The 18,050-nt window shown below is 41.6% G+C and overlaps 1 protein-coding gene across 2 annotated transcripts in view; it reads right to left on the reverse strand.

Annotated features, from left to right (window-relative positions):
- Positions 1–518: 518 nt before the first annotated feature.
- The window catches only part of UBXN7 (UBX domain protein 7), a 41,994-nt gene continuing 24,462 nt past the window's right edge, over positions 519–18,050 (reverse strand). For both annotated transcript variants that reach the window (XM_058662064.1, XM_004577824.2), the window contains exons 6-11: positions 16,434–16,580; positions 15,045–15,135; positions 14,285–14,412; positions 6,295–6,688; positions 6,098–6,177; positions 519–2,427 (exon numbers count right to left, since the gene is read on the reverse strand). In XM_058662064.1, the coding sequence (XP_058518047.1) occupies positions 2,266–2,427; positions 6,098–6,177; positions 6,295–6,688; positions 14,285–14,412; positions 15,045–15,135; positions 16,434–16,580 (1,002 nt within the window). In that variant the 3' untranslated portion in view covers positions 519–2,265. The remainder of the gene's footprint in view (positions 2,428–6,097; positions 6,178–6,294; positions 6,689–14,284; positions 14,413–15,044; positions 15,136–16,433; positions 16,581–18,050) is intronic.

Genomic DNA, 18,050 nt, shown 5'->3' on the forward strand with positions numbered 1-18,050 from the left:
TGTTGTGAACGTAGTGAAAAGAACTTCATTGTCTCATCAACAAGAGGATTTGGTCTCGACTTCTCTGGGCATGTCCTAGTACTTGAGAGTGAGGCAGGCCTGCAGGAATAATTCTCAACTTCCCACTTCTGATGGACTTGGGCTTTTGTTGTGACTCCGCCAGGAATGGAAATGAGTACCCCCAAGAGCACAAAATCAATCAAACTCTCACTTCTGACCCTGGGCCTTGCTGACTTTCACTTTCTCACTTTGTCCACCACCAGCAGTTTTTTTGCCCTCCAGTGTACCCTTTACAGTACATGGCTTTGTTTTTCAGATAACAAGGATGCTAATTAAATTCAGAGACACACTGAGGAGTTAACATGACAACCATGTTTCCTCAACCATCACAAGCTGCTAGTTAAGCCTTGGGAGCTTATGGAAGGAAAAAAAAAATCCACACCAAAGGGTATAAAAAACACACCAAAAGGGTATTATTCAGTCATCAATCTAAAGAGAACTTTGACTCAACGTATAAATGAAAGTGTAATTATATAAATATATTTATAAATATTTATACAATTATATACTTATACATAAGCACTTACACAGACTTAGAAAAAAATGTAAGAACATTAATTCAAAAGGACTCACTGAAGAATAAAACAGAATTTTCCATGATTTTCTGAGGAGATACACAACTTTTTAGTAAGGGTCCCTCAAACTGCAACCATCGGAAACCATATCCTATAATTGTGTACTAGCAAGAGATTTATCTCAATTAAAGTAGGCGGGAGCCCAAAGACCTCTGAACAATGCAATTTATGCTCCTCAGGTAGAAATACTCTCAACCTTCAACTGATAAAACAGTTCCAACTCTAGAACAGTTTGATAACATACTGAGTTCTGATTAGGGCACCAGAATCACTGCTCTTCCTTCAGAGGACTCTATTTAAGGCTCACATTAAGAACTGAGCACAAGTGAAACTTACGATGATTCTGTATGGATTCAAAAGGGCATGTTGTAAGCACTATAGAAGTATCTGCCAACTATAATCTGAATGTGGCTTTTGTTGGCAGAAAAACACCTGCATCCAGAAGATGACTAGTAACCTCCCCTATTCCCTACTAAAAGTGTTAAGAATTGAGTTTAAAGGCCTTCCCCTTAGAGAATCTTCCTGTTTATGACATCCTTTGAAAGAAAACAGCATGAAGAAGTTAAGCTTGATCAGTTTCCAGGGCCTTTTACAGACTATTCCAACCAGAGGCTAAAAAAATGAACCATTACTTTTAACCCGAGGAATATGGCTAACAACTCTCAGCTACATTCTTTTCTTCTCCTCCCAGGACACATGTAAGTATGCCTTAAGCACACAGGACAATCAATAACCACAGTGGTTACAATCATAAGCCATGGCACTGCATGATTATTGAACCACCTTCCTACAGATCCCTGTGGACTCAAGACAATGGAAGGGCCAAAGGAACTAACATGCTGTACTGGCAAAAATAGCAAGCATTTTCCTCTCACAGTTACTACAGTATGCTAAGGTTCTACTCTTGGATTAGCAGGATCAATACAGTTAACAGAGTATTAATGAAAAGGGTCATCTCAGGCTAGGACAGACATTCAAAAAAGTCACCCTGTGCTACAAACTCCACATTTATCATTCATTTTGCCAATTACACGTATCACGGAAATACTTTCTGTAGCTGGATAGGAATCCTTTGAAAAAAAATTAAATGCAATGAGCAATAACCCTAAAGATTTTGTTTCCATGTAAATAAAAAACTCCAGATATTTCTGATATAAAGAACAAAACAAAATGTGTGTTAGACAATTTCTTGCACCTACTAAAAATGTGGGCCTATAAGAAAAGGGTGGGAGAGGGTTGTTCTTATGCTGAATCTAGCCATTCCTCTGCCACAGTCTGAGGAGTACCAACTTTATCATTTGATCCAAGAGAAAGAAAAAAAAAAAAAAAGCTGTGTAGATCACCTATTATTGTAACACACATATCCTGCTGCCAGTACTAGAGGTTTACATTTCCATTTGGTCACCAGTTTAGGTAAGAAAACAAGACAGAAATAGAAAATAGAAACAAGAAAAAAAGAGCGGGTATTAGGGGAAGAGACTGAGTATAGTAAGTAAAGAGAAGGAAGGTGACTTGCTTGTCCAACTTTGGCTCTGTGGTCCTATGAGCCAAAATGCATACTTAGTGACATGGTACCTCACGAAGACAAAGGAAGAAAAAGGGGGAAGCTGAGAGAGGTCAGGCCATAGTGTTAATTTCTTTCCTGCACAAACACAGTCTCTTGAGGACAAAGGCCTGCCTCTTGCAATGTGATGTCATAGTCCAGGTGAGACAGTTTCCTTCGGGGGAAGTTGGTAAGAAGTTCAAAACGTTCATTAGGATACCCTTTAGACTGCACGTGCTTCACCAAAGCCTATAAAAACAAGAGGAAGAAAAAGCTGTTAGATGGAAATCAGAGTTCAGTAGCAAATCAAGCACACTGAAGTATTAAAAAAAAAATGGACAGCTGAGTTTAAAATATAAGCTTATTTTGGTTCAAGAAATGTTTAATAATACACAAGGATTCTATACTAAATATAAAAAAAACTATGCATGGATTTCAAAATTGTTTCACCAAAATAAACTTGTACTTTTAACTGCTTCACAAACTGTGTGAAAGATACTCTCAGATAACAACATTCTTTCATACGAGGTGAAATAGTAACTGTGCGTTTTTCTTTCTAAAAACTAAAGCTTAGCCTGTGGAAAGGCCAATAGAAACATTTTAATGGGGGAGATAATGAATCTGTATCAAGTTAGGACCATTAAGTAATACTGAAATGATCAGAATTACTGTCTCTCCTACAACAAATCCAATTGTTTCCTGGAAACCTCATGTCCCAATTTTAAAATGCTTTGTCTTATCAGTTCTCCTTTCTTTTATCAGTGAAAATACATCTTCTAGTGATAATCAACCTTGCCACCCATGCAAATTCCTTCCTGCTTTCTTAGAAATCAAATCACTACAGAGTATCTCCTTCACAAGTTCTTCAATGTCTTCCTTTCCAGATGTTTCCCAGGAAACAGACAAGCTGTCTCTCCAATCACTTTTTCCCTCTGGCTACTGTCCACTCATGCTTCCCTCCAGCTTTACAACCACCTCCAAAAACTCATCTAGAGCAGGGCCCCCTTCTCCATGAGGGGATATGTTCCAATATACTAGTGAACGACTGAAATCACAAAGCACCAAACACCCTACATAATGGTTTTTCCTAAAGTTTAATTTATAAATCAAACACGCTAAAAACTTAAACAACAAAATTAGTTCTGGGCCTGGCGTGGTAGCCTACTGGCTAAAGTCCTGGCCTTGCACAGGCTGGGATCCCATATGGGGACTGGTTCATGCCCGGTTTCCCATCCGGCTCCCTGTTTGTGGCCTGGGAAAAGCAGTCGAGGACGGCCCAAAGCCTTGGGACTCTGCACCCACATGAGACCCGAAAGAAGCTCCTGGCTCTGAAATGACTCAGTTTTGGCCGTCGCGGCAACTTGGGGAGTGAATCATTGGATGGAAGAACTTCCTTTTTTGTCTCTCCTCCTCTCTGTATATATGACTTTCCAATAAAAATCAATCTTAAAAAAAAAAAAAATAAACAATTCTAATAATATACTGCACAACCACCCTTGAGCTTTGGATTCCTTGACCACAAGCACTGAGACACTGTAACAGGTGACTGGTTGGCTAATGAACAGACAGTGTATACAGTATTGGTACACACTATCCAAAAGGATGACTCAAGTCATGGACAGAAGAGCAGGAGACGGTGAGACGACATCACAGTACTCCAGAACGATACACTACGTAAAACATGAACTGTACCAAGCATTATGGCATAGCATGTTAAGACACCATTTGCAACACCAGCATCCCACACGGGTACCAATGTGAGTCCTGGCTGTTTCTCTTGCAATCCAGCTCCCTACTTAGGCCTGAGAAAGTAGCAGAGGATGGCCAAGTGTATGGACCTCTGCATCTACCTGGGAGACCCAGACGAAGCTCCAGGTTCCCAGCTGTGCCCTGGACCAGCTCTGGCCATGTGGTTACCTGAGGTGTGAACCAGTGGACAGAATTTAGCTCTCTCTATTAACTCTGCCTTTAAAACAAACCAGTAAGTCTTACAACACTTGTTTCCATTGTCCGAGTTATCTATCCTACAGCTTCCACAGCTTACTTGCATTACAGTCACTCTTCAGCTGAATTTGCTACTGTGAATGGCCAGAAACAGCACCTGATCCAAGAGGACTTCATTCAGATATCAACCTAAGTTGGTGACTCCTTCTCCCTTCCAGCAACAAATAAACACACAGGGCAAGAAGCAAGAGTTTAAAAATCTTGAGCACATATCTCAGAGCATGCCCCACATCCGGGACTTGGGGTGGGCGGGAAACCGGGTGGGGCTTCTCCCTCAATATCCCCTTTTACCTCAGATACATGATGGAAACAATATGGACATAATAGCATTGCCCACCTCCCTATCCCCCTGAACCTTTTTTTTTTTTCTTCTCTTTCTTGATTTTCCTTCAACTATAGTTAACTATGTAAAGATTGTCAACAACAATACAATAAAATGGATTATAAAAAAAAATAAATAAATAAAAATCTTTTTTCAAATGTTTAAAATATTTTTAAAATTTTTACATTAATTTTATTGTAAAGTTAGATGTGTAGAGAGGAGCAGCCACAGAAAGGAAGATCTTCCGTCTGATGATTCACTCCCCAAGTGGCCACAATGGCCAGAACTAAGCCAATCTGAAGCTAGGAGCCTGGAGCCTCCTCTGGGTCTCCCACTTGAGCACAGGGCCAAAGGCTTTGGGCCATCCTCCAGGGCTTTCCCAGACCACAAGCAGGAAATGGATGGGAAGTGGGGCTGCCAGCATTAGAACTGAAGCCCATAAGGGATATTGGCACATGCAAGGAAAGGATTTTTAGCTGCTAGACTACTGCGTTGGGCCCTGAATTATTTTAAAAGTAGATCCACACACCGCCCATGGGCTGGAGCATTATTCAAATCCCCACAAAATGCTTAACTGAAACCAAGAGCTGGAAACTCAACCTGGGTCTCCCATGAGGGTACCAGGCACCTAAGTGTTTGGGCCATCACCTGCTGCCTCCTGGGGCTCATCTTAGCTAGAAGCGGGAATCAGGAGTGGAGTAAGGACTTGAACCTAGGATTTCTGAGATTCGATCAGACTCTTACAATGAGTGTGCTAACTGCTTACCCCAGTGGTAGATTTTAGGTTAAAAGGTGCTCTGCATCTCCACCATAGACCACATGCAAGCTGAAAAGTACACAAACCTACCAACATAGAGAGGAGAATGTGTAGGACAGAATAAGAGGCTACACAAGAAGAAGTGATAAGGGTGCTTAACCAACTGACAGTTTCAGCTCCCAGGGAACAAACCCAACAGCCTTACTGCAGGTCTTCAAAAAAGCCCCACTCCTCTTTGTTCCAGAAATACATCATTCCAGTTGGGTTTCTAGTCCATACAGACAAGACACAGAAAAGAAGCTAGAAAAAATCTTGTGCAACTCACCCAGGACTCTCTGGAAAGGAAACAAACTGACAAGAGGTAAGATTCCACTATAGATATGAATTTCCAGTTAGAGATCAAACTGAATATCTAACACCTACTTCAAAAGCTCATTTAGCGGGCCCGGCGGCGTGGCCTAGAGGCTAAAGTCCTTACCTTAAACGCGCCGGGATCCCATATGGGCGCCGGTTCTAATCCCGGCAGCTCCACTTCCCATCCAGCTCCCTGCTTGTGGCCTGGGAAAGCAGTGGAGGACGGCCCAAGGCTTTGGTACCCTGCACCCGCGTGGGAGACCTGGAAGAGGTTCCTGGTTCCCAGCATCGGATCGGCACAACACAGTGAATCATCAGACGGAAGATCTTCCTCTCTGTCTCTCCTCCTCTCTGTATATCTGACTTTCCAATAAAAATAAATAAATCTTAAAAAAAAAAGCTCATTTAGCAATACTCCCTATCTAGCTCTAATTTATTAGTCTCTCTGCTTTCAGCAAATGCTTCCAATTACATATACTTACCAGCAGCTTCGCTTGTTCCGGCAGAGTGATCTGCTCCCTTTTTCCATCTGGATATCGCAACATCAGCTGTGCTTTTGGTCCTGATGGAAAGGTTAAAAAAAAAAAAACACAAGAGCTTAAGACAGATTCAGATTAATACATAAACAAAGCTATTCAACAATGCTCACATTTTCAAGTAAGTCTATAGTGTAACCCACCGTTGACATCTGCCCCCTCCACTATCCCATCTGACTTTTCAGCCGACATCTCCAAGATTTCAGAATCCATAGCTGGCAATCCTTGGTGGTTCGTGGTTGTTGCAGGCTCAGTTCTAGCAGAGGGCTCAGGGAGTGGCCTTCTGATCTCTTCTTTTCTATGCCCCAAATCTTTGTGGGGAGATTTTCTAGACTTGGCAAGATTCTCGATTTCCTCTTCTTCATCAGAGCCACATACAGATATGAACTCCTCACTACCAGAAAAAAGTTCAGAGTCAGATTCCTCATCTGAACGACTATCTTGCTTCGTCTGCGTGGAGTCAAAATGTGTCTCCTGCAAAGAGGCTCTGATGGCAGCTTCCAGCTGGCTGTCCTCACTTGCATCTATCAGGCTTTCCTGTGAGACGAAGGCAAAACACGTGGAAAGACAGGGGGAAAAAAGCAATTAAAACAAGGAACAGTCACTTCAAACAGGGCAGAAGTAACATAATAACTGGCCAGGATTATTTTCTGGTATACTGTCTCTTTCCTACTGAAGTTTAAACTACTGGAGAGCAAGGAACCTATCCTTGCTAAATTAGAATGGATATTTTAAAAACAGAACATTAAGGAAGAAATCATGTAACTGGAAAAACCAAGAAGCAAACACTTCTTAATTCACTGTGAGGGCAACATTAGCCTGACACCAAAACCAGACAAATGACATTACAAGGTATTACAAGGCAGAGGGGAATAAAACAAAGTCCTCCATCCCAAAAAACTGAAATCAACAAATTTCATGAACACAGAAACACAAATTCTTGACAAAATCAAATTCAATAATATATGTATGTAAAGAAACTAATGCTTGGCCTAGCAGCATGGCCTAGCGGCTAAGACCCTCGCCTTGAATGCACCAGGATCCCATATGGGTGCCGGTTCTAATCCCGGTGGCTCCACTTCCCATCCAGCTCTCTGCTTGTGGCCTGGGAAAGCAGTTGAGGATGGCCCATGTGGGAGACCTGGAGGTAATTTCTGGCTCCTGGCTCCAGATCGGCACAGCACCAGCCGTTGTGGTCACTTGGGGAGTGAATCATCGGATGGAAGATCTTCCTCTATATCTCTCCTCCTCTCTGTATATCTGACTTTGTAGTAAAAATAAATAAATCTTAAAAAAAAAAAAAAAAAAAAAGAAAAAAACTAATGCTTACAACTAATGATGTTTTGCAAGGAATGCAAAGTTGGCTTAACATCCAAAACCCAACCAATGAAATTCACTCCACAGAAGCATTTGGCAGCAGTTAAGATGCCACTTGAAACCCTCTGAGAGTCTGGGTCAGAGCCTCAGCTATGCTTTCAACTCCAGCTTCCTACGAAAGTACAAGTTGAAGGCAGCAAGCAGTGGCCAAAGCATTTGGTTCCTGCCACCCATGAGGGACGACCTAGAATGAATTATAGCTCCTGCTTTGGCCTGACCCAGCCCTGGCTATTGTAAGCACATGAGGCATAAACCAAGAAATGAAACTTCTCTCACTCGCTCTCCCCTACTCCTCTTAAATAAATTTGTTTTTAGAAAACAGAAAACTCTTCTATTATCTCCATAGATGTAAAAAAAGAAATGATGGCAAATTCATTCTGGATAAAAAACATGAAACTAATGGTAAAAGACTGAATATTTATCATCTCAAACTACAAACTAAGTAGAGATTTCTAATCTCATTATCTATATCTAATGTTGTACTGAAGATCATGCTCAAGTCTATTGGCTGATAGTATGAGCACAGAATCAATGAATTTAGTGAGGCTGCAAGCTACACAGCATTCAACACTATAAAGTGTTGCTGCAAGGAGTAAAGACAGGGACACATTCCATGCTTGCAGATTTGAGGACTCAATATTACAATGTAAATACTCAAAGTGATCCATAAGCTTCTAAAATTCCAGTCAAAATTCCAGCACCTTGCTGATACAAAGGGACAGGTTGATTCTAAAGTTTAACATTAAAATGTAAGGGACTTTAAACAAAATAATTTTTTAAAGTTGAAGGTCTTGGGCCCGGCGGCGTGGCCTAGTGGCTAAGGTCCTCGCCTTGAACGCCCCGGGATCCCATATGGGCGCCGGTTCTAGTCCCGGCGGCTCCGCTTCCCATCCAGCTCCATGTTTGTGGCCTGGGAGAGCGGTCGAGGACGGCCCAATGCATTGGGACCCTGCACCCGTTTGGGAGACCTGGAGGAGGTTCCAGGTTCCCAGCTTCGGACTGGCGCAGCACCGGCCCGTTGCGGCTCACTTGGGGAGTGAGACATCGGATGGAGGATCTTCCTCTCTGTCTCTCCTCCTCTCTGTATATCTGACTTTGTAATAAACTGAATAAATCTTCTAAATAAATAAATAAATAAATAAAGTTGAAGGTCTTCTATCATGTGATTTCAAGACTTACTATAAAGTTACAATAATTAAGACAGTGAAATACTATTACAAAAGACTGACAAAATGGTAAGAGTCCATAAACAAATCTAAGCATACAGAAGACAGAAGGGAATTCAATGGGAAAGGAAAATTTTTTCCAACAAATAATTCTGATACCCATATACACCATAAAGTTGAAACTCATATGTAACAAAATAAAAATTAAAAAACAAATTTAATCTGACACATAAAAAATAGTTCAAAATGGATCACAAGCTCAAGACCTAAAATCATAAAAATCTTAAAAGTAAAACCTTTGGTTCTGTAAATACTTCATAGGCCCCAAAGCATAAAGTGTAACAGAAAAATGTTGGAGGTGGTATTTGGGCCAATGGGTAAGGTTCAGCTCCAGCCATTGCAGTCATTTGGGGAGTGAACCAGCAGGTGGAAGCTCTTTCTCTGTATCTCCTTCTCTCTGTAAATCTGATCTGTCTTTCCATTAAAAATAAACAAATCACTTTTTTTAAAGATCCTCAACATCAAAACTTGGCAAACTTATTAAAAAGAATGAAATTGTACCATATGCAACAAAATGTTCCCAACTAGAGACCATTACACTCAATGAAATCCCAGGCAAGAAATCAGCAAAAGGATCCTGGGGGTCAGCGTGCGAGTGGACATGGACCCCAGAAAAACAAACAGGACCCCAACCAGCACACCAGCAGACAGGGTCTGGGAATCCCTGCACACGGACATGGAACAGCTGGAAAACCTGACTTGGGGATCTGTGTACTCCCAGGAATGGGGACTGTGAATTGCTTAGGGAAGGGGATATGCAAATGGGTAGGAGAGTGGTGATGGGCCAGGCTAGCATGACCATGGAACTCACCAACACTCATGAGTACTGGGGCCGGGAATAGGCCAGGCTGGTCGAGGCTACAGCATCTGCAAGTGCACTCAAGAACTGGGTGTGTAGGATGGTCCTGGCTGCAACATCTACCAGCATACACAAAGGCTGAGACTGGGGGGACAGAGGGACAGAACATATCGGCTAGAGGCCTAGCACTCAGTGGCCTGCATGAGATCCGAGTCTGGGAGTGAACCTAGTAGGGGAACTCCTACTAGGCTGTAGCTCCCACTGGTGAGCCCAAGAGTCAGGGGTGGGTGTGTGCCACACCTGACAAGGCCGCTCCACTTGTTGGCAGGCGTATGGCTGGCTTGCGGGGTGGACTAGGCAAGGCTGAGCCAAACTGTAGTACACTGGTATGCACAGGAGCCAAGATGGGATGTGGGTCATGCTGGGCTAGGCTATCATACCTACCAGTTTGCATGAGAGCCAGGGATGGCAACAGGCTGGGCAAGCCTAGGCTGCAAGACCCATTAGCGAGAGTTAGGACTGGGGATGAGCCAGGTCAGGCTGGGTCAGAGCAACCACCAGCATGCCTAAGATCTGTAGCTGGGAGTGGGCCTGGTAGGGGAGCTAAGGGGAACCTCCTGCTGGGCTGCAGTTCCCACTGGTGAGCTTGAGAGCCGGGAATAAGGGTGGAATGGACTGAACATGGTTATAACATCCTTCATTATGTGTGCACTGCATCTGGGTGTGTGAGTACTGGAGTTCATGAGACCAGAATGGGTAGAGGTTGGGCTGAGCTAGGTCATAGCACCATGATCAACATGAGATCTGGGCCTGGGGGTGGGCCAGGTAAGGCTTGGTTGTAGCATCCACCAATGAGAGCCAAACAGGTGTGGGCTGCTCTGGCAAAGCCACCATATCTTCCAGTGAATGTCTGGACTGAAGGTGGGCCAAGTCAGGCTCAGTCAAACACTCACTGGTGTGTGCAAGAGCTACAACTGGGTGCTGATCTAATAGAGGACCTTGAGGAACTCCCCTGTTAGCATAGCCCTGGCTGGTGAGCACAAGACTCAAGGCTGGGGGCAGTCCAGGCCAGGCTTGGCTACAGTACTCACTGGCATAACCTGAGTCAGATATGGGGGTGGGCCAGGTTGGACCAGTCTACAATACCTTCCAGCAGGTCTGGGAGTCAGGACGAGATGGCAGACCAGGCCAGGCTGGGCTAGGCTGCAGCACCCGTGGCATGAGCCAGAAATGGGGAGAGGTCAGCTAATGCCAAGATGAGATGGGCCATGGCAGCCAGTGGCACATGCCAGACCCCAGGCTAGGAATAAACCTAGTGGAGGGCTGTGGGACTCCACTGCTGAGCCACTGCTCCCACTGCTGAGTATGAGAGCAGGGACTGGGGGCACTCTGTGCTGGGCAGGGCTGCAACAACTCTTAGCCTGCATGTGAACTGGGTTTGGGGGAGGGCTGGACTAGGCCAGGCCACCGTATCCACTGGCCAATACAAGAGCCAGGATAAGTGCTGACGGGCCAGGCTTTGCAACAGCATCCACTAGCAAGTGCTGGAACAGGATGCAAGTTGTGTCAGACTGGACTGCAGTACTCCCTGTAAAGTGCAAGATCTGTGATGGGAACTGGGCCTAGTTAGGCAAACTGGGCACTCTGTTGGGCTGCAGCTACCACTGATGTGCAAGTGAGCCAGGACTGGAGTGGGCCAGACTGGACAGAAGCAGCTTCCATCAACATACACAGAGACCGGTTCATGGGATGAGCTGAGCTGAGCTAAATTGTAACACCCACAGGTGTGTATGAGAGCCCAATAGGGATGGAGCACAGATTGGATTAGTCTGCTATACATGCTGGTATGTGCAGGAATCAGCGCTGGGGACAGGCCTGGGCTGGACTGGGCTGGGCCACAGTGTCCATTGCTTTGTATGGGATGTGGGGCTGAAAACAAAACTAACCAGTCAATTATTTTCACCAGTGTGTTTATATGCTAATATGAGTGATGGACTGAACTGGACCCTGTACTGGCTGGCACATGCAAGAATCAGGCCTGAGGTCACCTAGGTGAAGTTTCTTGGACCATCGGACTCCAGTTACAGGATGAAATCATAGGATTTATGGTATGACCTTAGAATGCACATATCAGGACTAGGCCTCGACTGCTCATGTCTATGCAGTGGACGGCATGCCCAGGTGCTTAAGGGGCACATGATGGCCAGCTCATTTGGGCCTGCAGAGAACACTGACTGTCATGTAAGAAGATGGAGAGCAAACAGGTTGGACAACTCTTCTGGCCAAGCTTTGGCAGGTGTCTGGGTGAGTGGATGCGCTTGGGTGAACTTTGTCAGCCAATGGACCTTAGAAGTATTTTCTCAACCTTAGAGCAATAAAACCAACAGTGTCTCGGAACTACCAAAACCACTCAAGCAATACCGTCACAACATTATTCTCCACATTGGGGTTTCTTTTTGTTTATTACCTTTTTTAATTTTTATTTTTATTCCCACTTATGGAAATGTATAATGATGGAGTACTGGGTTCTATCACACAGACATGAGGGTACAATGGAACATGCATCCCTGCTTCCAGACGAAAGATGGATTCCCAATGAAATTGTTGGACATGTGTAGACAATGGGATGCTGGACTGTCTGGCATGGTCTGTACCAACAGTGACAGGGTACACTTAAATAAGAGACTGACAGAATTATGATTCCTTATGAAGGACTACACTATTGTAATAAAATGGGAAAAATCTGATGGGGGTGGGAGTTTGGGAGAGAATCCCAGCCTATACGAAATTGTACCTCATAGTTCAAAATTCAAAATTATATATATATATATTTATATATATATACATATATACACACACACACACATTTATCGCACAATTCTGCATAGTCTGGGGTTCCCCTCCCTCCAATTTTTACCCCCCGACTGATTTTTCTGATAACGTCACAACTCTTCATAAGGAGTTACAATTCCATCAGTCTGTTATTTAAGTGTGCCCCAACATTGCTGGTACAGACAATGTCACATAGTCCATCATCCCACTGTCTAGATATATACAACACGTTCATTGGGAGTCCACACACTGGGGTTTCTAAGATGACCTCAACTGGACAGCCTCAACCCCAGGTACTGATGTAGTCTGCCCTCTCCCTCACTCACCTGCCCACAGAGAAGAAAAGGAAAATTGGAAGTATGTGTTCCATCTACTTTCTCCCATATCTCAAACCCTCATCACCCTATTCAGTGGTTTTCAAGGGTCTGCATTCTTGTCAACTATGTAAACATCAAAAATTAAATAATTTTTTTAAAAAGAAGCCAATCCCAAAAGGACAAATATCATGTTTTCCCTAAGGTACTTCATGCAAAATACAAAATAAATAAATATATAGGTAAATATGTATATACATATATTCTCACAGATGAACTGCAGATTGGAGACTACCATACTAAGAAGTGAAGATAAGCTGTAATATGCATCTCCTCTCCAAAATAAAAGGAGGACTCCCAATGAAACTGTTAAATACATCTTAACAACAGGATACCAGTTTTTTTACCGCTGTCTATACCTACAATGCCATGATACATTTCATAGCAGAATGTTGGACTTGCAACTGTTTCTCAAAGACTGTACTGTTACATATATGGGAGGAAAACAGCTGGGGGGAAAGAAGGGGAATCCCTGTGCCTATGGAAGTATATCATGAAAAACAAAACTAAAATACTTGAGAACTACAAATATGTTAAGTTTCCTCTACTAGCTATGTCATAGTATCTTCAAATGCCAGAATGTTAAGCTTGTTACTGCTTAAGAACAAGAAATAGTCTTAAAGAAATGAAGGTTGGGAGGAGCAGGGAGAGAAGGAAGGCATCCTTATGTTTCTTCTTCTGTATCGTGAAAAAGAGCCTGGGTTCCTGACACTCCTACAGGGATCCTAGCTTCAGCCTAGCCTAACTCTGACTGTTGTGGGCTTCTGGGGGAGTGAACCAGAGGATGGAAGATCTCTGTCTCTACCTTTCAAATAAGGAAAAAAATTATTTTTTAATGCCTTAAAAAAGACTCATCTATACTACATCTTAAAGCTTTTTCTTTAAATAATTCAACATTTAACTTCTGGAATAGTTTGCTACTACTTGAGAAGACTAACAAAGTGAAAGGGTAAGAACTATTTCTATACTCATGGACATCATCCCAAATAACAATTAGTGTGAAGCTACTATATTTTTGAAGATCTACCTAATCTTAATACCAATCATCAAATACACCTGTTTAATGAAAGCTTTCTTTAGAAGGTACCAAGTTTAGAAATAATTTTTAGAAGGGGTAAGAGGCTGGTAGTAAACTACAATTAAACCACAAGTTGTTCTAGTAAATATTTCATTTCCATTGCTAAATCTGTACACCAAAAGCCATTTAATTACTTCCTGAAAAAACAAAAGCCTCTCCTAGGCTTGCCAAGTCAGATCCCCTTCTCTGCCCATTTACATCGCTTACTTCAAGATCCAGATGTTAATTCATATGCCTAAACTCTAGCTGCAAGAGAAATTACAGGTTACCCATCATGGGATTGCCTTAAGATGAAAAACAGTAAATATAACACAGAAATCTCCAATATTGTATAGTCAAAAACAGTAACTGTTCACTGCCCTTCAGTATTACCTCTGCCATCATTTTACACAGAAAACCTCCACAGTTACCCTTATTTACCCATCACCACTTCCTAGTCATACTTACTGAGCGGGCACATTTTTTGGGCGGGCCGCTAGAAAGTCCATCCAGTTGCCCATGTTCACCCAGAAATCCTGTCACTTGATCCAAAAAAGAAGACACATCTAACTGGTGCCATTCCACTAGCTTCTGACCTGAAGATTAGAAACCAAGACATACAATAAAATCAACACATTTCCTAAACATTCTTATTAGGTAATTTCTTTAGCACATGTACAATTAAAACTTAGAGTGAATCCATACCTCTATCCCTGTCAGGCTGTTACCTAACAGTGTCTTTATAATCAGAACATACCAATTTAACTCATTCAACAGATTCCAATCCACCATGATAGAGGAAATCATCTGATTGAGACTGATGTCATTTATTACCATACAGAAGGACACAGCCAAAGCAACATCAACATGAAACACATTCAATTAGTAATAGAACAACTCTAATCTCTGTTTCTCTGGTGGGGATTTCAATCAATACCTGAACAATCAATACCTCTATGATTAAACCCTAAAGGAATCACTTATAAAATGATGAGAACATCAGTTCTTTTTTCCAAAAATGTTAAAAAACATTAAAAACATTACCTTCTTCCAAAGTTGTCAGAAAAGTCCTCAAAAATACCAACTGGTATATAAGCAATTATAAAAGGAATGAATAGAAATTCTGTACCTAAATTATAACTCTGAAACCAGATCTAGTCAAATATTAAAGGTCCATCATTTAACTGAAGATACATGACAGTTTGAAGACCATACTGACAGTTCTTACCCGTCCGCGGGTCCAGGATAGACACATAGGGGAAATCCCCCAGCTTATAAAACTGTATGTATCTCTGACCTTCCTCGCTGTCATGATAAACCTGTTAAATCAACGATATAAAGAAAGAATCAATACAACTTTGCTTTTACAACAATACCAATTGATTTTACAAATACACCTTTGATAAAATTGCCATGTGTTGGAATTTCATTCCTTTGAAAAGAGAAGATGAAGGTCATCTGCGAGAATTCCCTCAAAATTTTGTCCTCAGTCCCCCTGGAAACTTAGCAATCATCTTTCTAGGTTAAGCAGAGGTACTGCTCTTTCCATTCAAATTATCTGTTTACCTACTTCATTCTTGACTTTCACATATGTATCTTGATAAATCACAATTTATTAACATTATAAATCTGAGGGCTTAGCACAGTGGTGGACAAAGATGCTCAATCAATATAAACTGAAAGTTTTCCTGCTTTAAGATTTCTTTCTTTATTTGAAAGAGCTAGAAAACAGAGGGATGACAGATCTTCCATCAGTCAGCTGGTTCACTCCCCAAACAGTACAATGGCTGAGACTGGACCAGGTCAGAGCCAAGAGTCCTGAGCTTCATCTGGGTCTCTTACATGAGTGCAGGGGCCTAAGGATTTGGGCCATCTTCTGTTGCTTTCCCAGGAACAGTAGCAGGGAGCTGGACCATAAGTATTGTAGCTGGGATTTAACTGAAGCCTATGTGGTTCCCTGGACTGCAAGTGGCAGCTTAAGCTACTGGACTACAAGGTAAACCCCAATAAAAATATTTATAAAGAATGCAATTACTATTAAAAAGATACACAGAATTCAGGGGCCTCTAAACTATGAATGGACAAATTAATACCACTAATAGTATAAGATCAAATTCATTCAAAAGTTTTTATTTTAATTTTTTACAAAATTTTAGAACTGATACAAAACTATTTAACCTCAGCTCAACATTAAATATGTCAAGAAACTAGAGTCAGAAAGACTAAGTGACATGTCAAGGACATAAATAGTTAAAAGAATATCAAACTTAGGGCCCCTGCACAGGGAAGATCCATAGCAAGTTCCAGGCTCCTGGCTTGGCATAGCCCTAGTTAGCACTGCAAAACTTGGGAGAATGAACCAGCAGATGAAAGATCTCTCTCCAGAACCCCCTTTCCTTCTCTGTGTGCGTCTCCTTCTTTTGCTTGCCTTCCACAAAATTCTTTAATCTTTCAAAATACTCACTTCCCATGAACTTTTTAAAGAGCCTTCCTGTTAAACAGCTGTCCCCCATCTCCTGCCCACCATCTCCTAGAAGTTCACTGCTGTCATCTGCTTGCCATTACTTTTATATCCATCATGAATATTTAAAAAACAAACAAAAAAACTTCACTTCACCTGCCAGAAAATGAAATGTTCCCGGATAATATTCTTTACAGCTTCATTACTCCATACATCACGGTTGAGACACTGGCATGCAAAGTCTTGTACATTCTGGATGTTTATCATCAGCCATTTATTTTGCATCTGGCCACACTCTTTGGCCTATCAGAATAAAGTTACACAACATTTGTTACAAACAATTTCTACCTGGTGATGTACAGCTTCAACTCAAAAGTTGTCCCCTTTCCATGTAAGTATCTTTATATAAACTTAAAAATTTTTCACTTTACTTAATATTTAACAAATTCAGTATAATTCTAAGAAAAGGACATCCCCTCCTCCTCATCTGCTCTTCTTCCTCTAACTTCTGAAATAACACATTTTAGACTTATAACAGAATGCTTCTTTACCGAATATGAACAAGTAAAAAGCAAAGAGATCTTAGTTTAGTGGGAATACAGGCAATGGTTATAAGCAGTAATAGAATAGACAAATAACTATTTCACCTGAATATAGTAAATTATAAAGTAATCACAGATCATTATATCTATAGTTGAATTATGGTCTGACAAAGTATAAAACAAATTTTACAAAACTATCTTTGCACCAAATGCACACCTCCAATATACACAGACATTCTTTATTCTTACTTTTCAGCTGTTTTTGAAATTTTAGCTCCCATGTAAATGGAGGACATGCAGTATTTTTGGGTTTAGTTTATTTCACTCGACATGATATCCTCCAGTTGAGTACATTTTGCTGCAAATGCAATTCATTCTCTTTTGTTAACCAAGTAATATTCCACTGTGTATTTACAAAACATTTTATTTAAAGTTTTAACTTTGTATTTATTTTTAAGGCACAGCCAGTGCAATGGCTCAATTGACTATTCTCAGCCTGTAAGCACTAGCATCCCATATAAGTACCAGTTCATGTCCTGGCTGCTCCACTTCTAATCCTGCTTATGGTCTAGGAAAGCAGTAGAGGATGGTCAAAAGCCTTGGGCATGCACCCACATGGGAGACCAAAAAGAAACTCCTGGCGTCAGGCCAGCTCAGCTTCGGCTGTTGCAACCATTTGCAGAGTGACCCAGTAGACTGAAGATCTTTCTCTCCGTAAAAATCTGCCTTCATAATACAAATAAATAAATCTTTAAAAAGAAAGAAAGGAAAGAAGGGAGGGAAGGAGGGAGGGAGGGAAGCCAGGCAGGTATGCAGCCTCTACTGCTTTTGCAGGAGCATTAGCAGGGAGCTGGATTGGAAGCAGAGTCACTGTCACTACAGACTGCAGCCATTTTAGGATTGAACCAGCAGATGGAAAATACTGTCTGTTGTTCCTCTCTAACTTTACTTCTCAAATAAACAAAAGTGATTTAAAAAAAAAAACATCAAAACAGTAAAGCTTCTCAAGCAAGGCCACACAAAGCTAATAATATAAGAATTTAACAAACAATTTCATACACTGGTAGGAAAAATACACTGTGCATCTTGATAGATGAAATGCAAGTCAAAGTAACCTTTAGTTATATCATGTACTTAATGCTTTTAAAGATTTTTTAAAAAGATTTATTTAGACTTTGAAAGGCAGAGAGAGAGAAATGGAGACAAACACACATGCACACAGAAAATATTC

This window comes from Ochotona princeps, chromosome 3 (genome assembly GCF_030435755.1).
Source record: "Ochotona princeps isolate mOchPri1 chromosome 3, mOchPri1.hap1, whole genome shotgun sequence".
NCBI lineage: Eukaryota > Metazoa > Chordata > Mammalia > Lagomorpha > Ochotonidae > Ochotona > Ochotona princeps.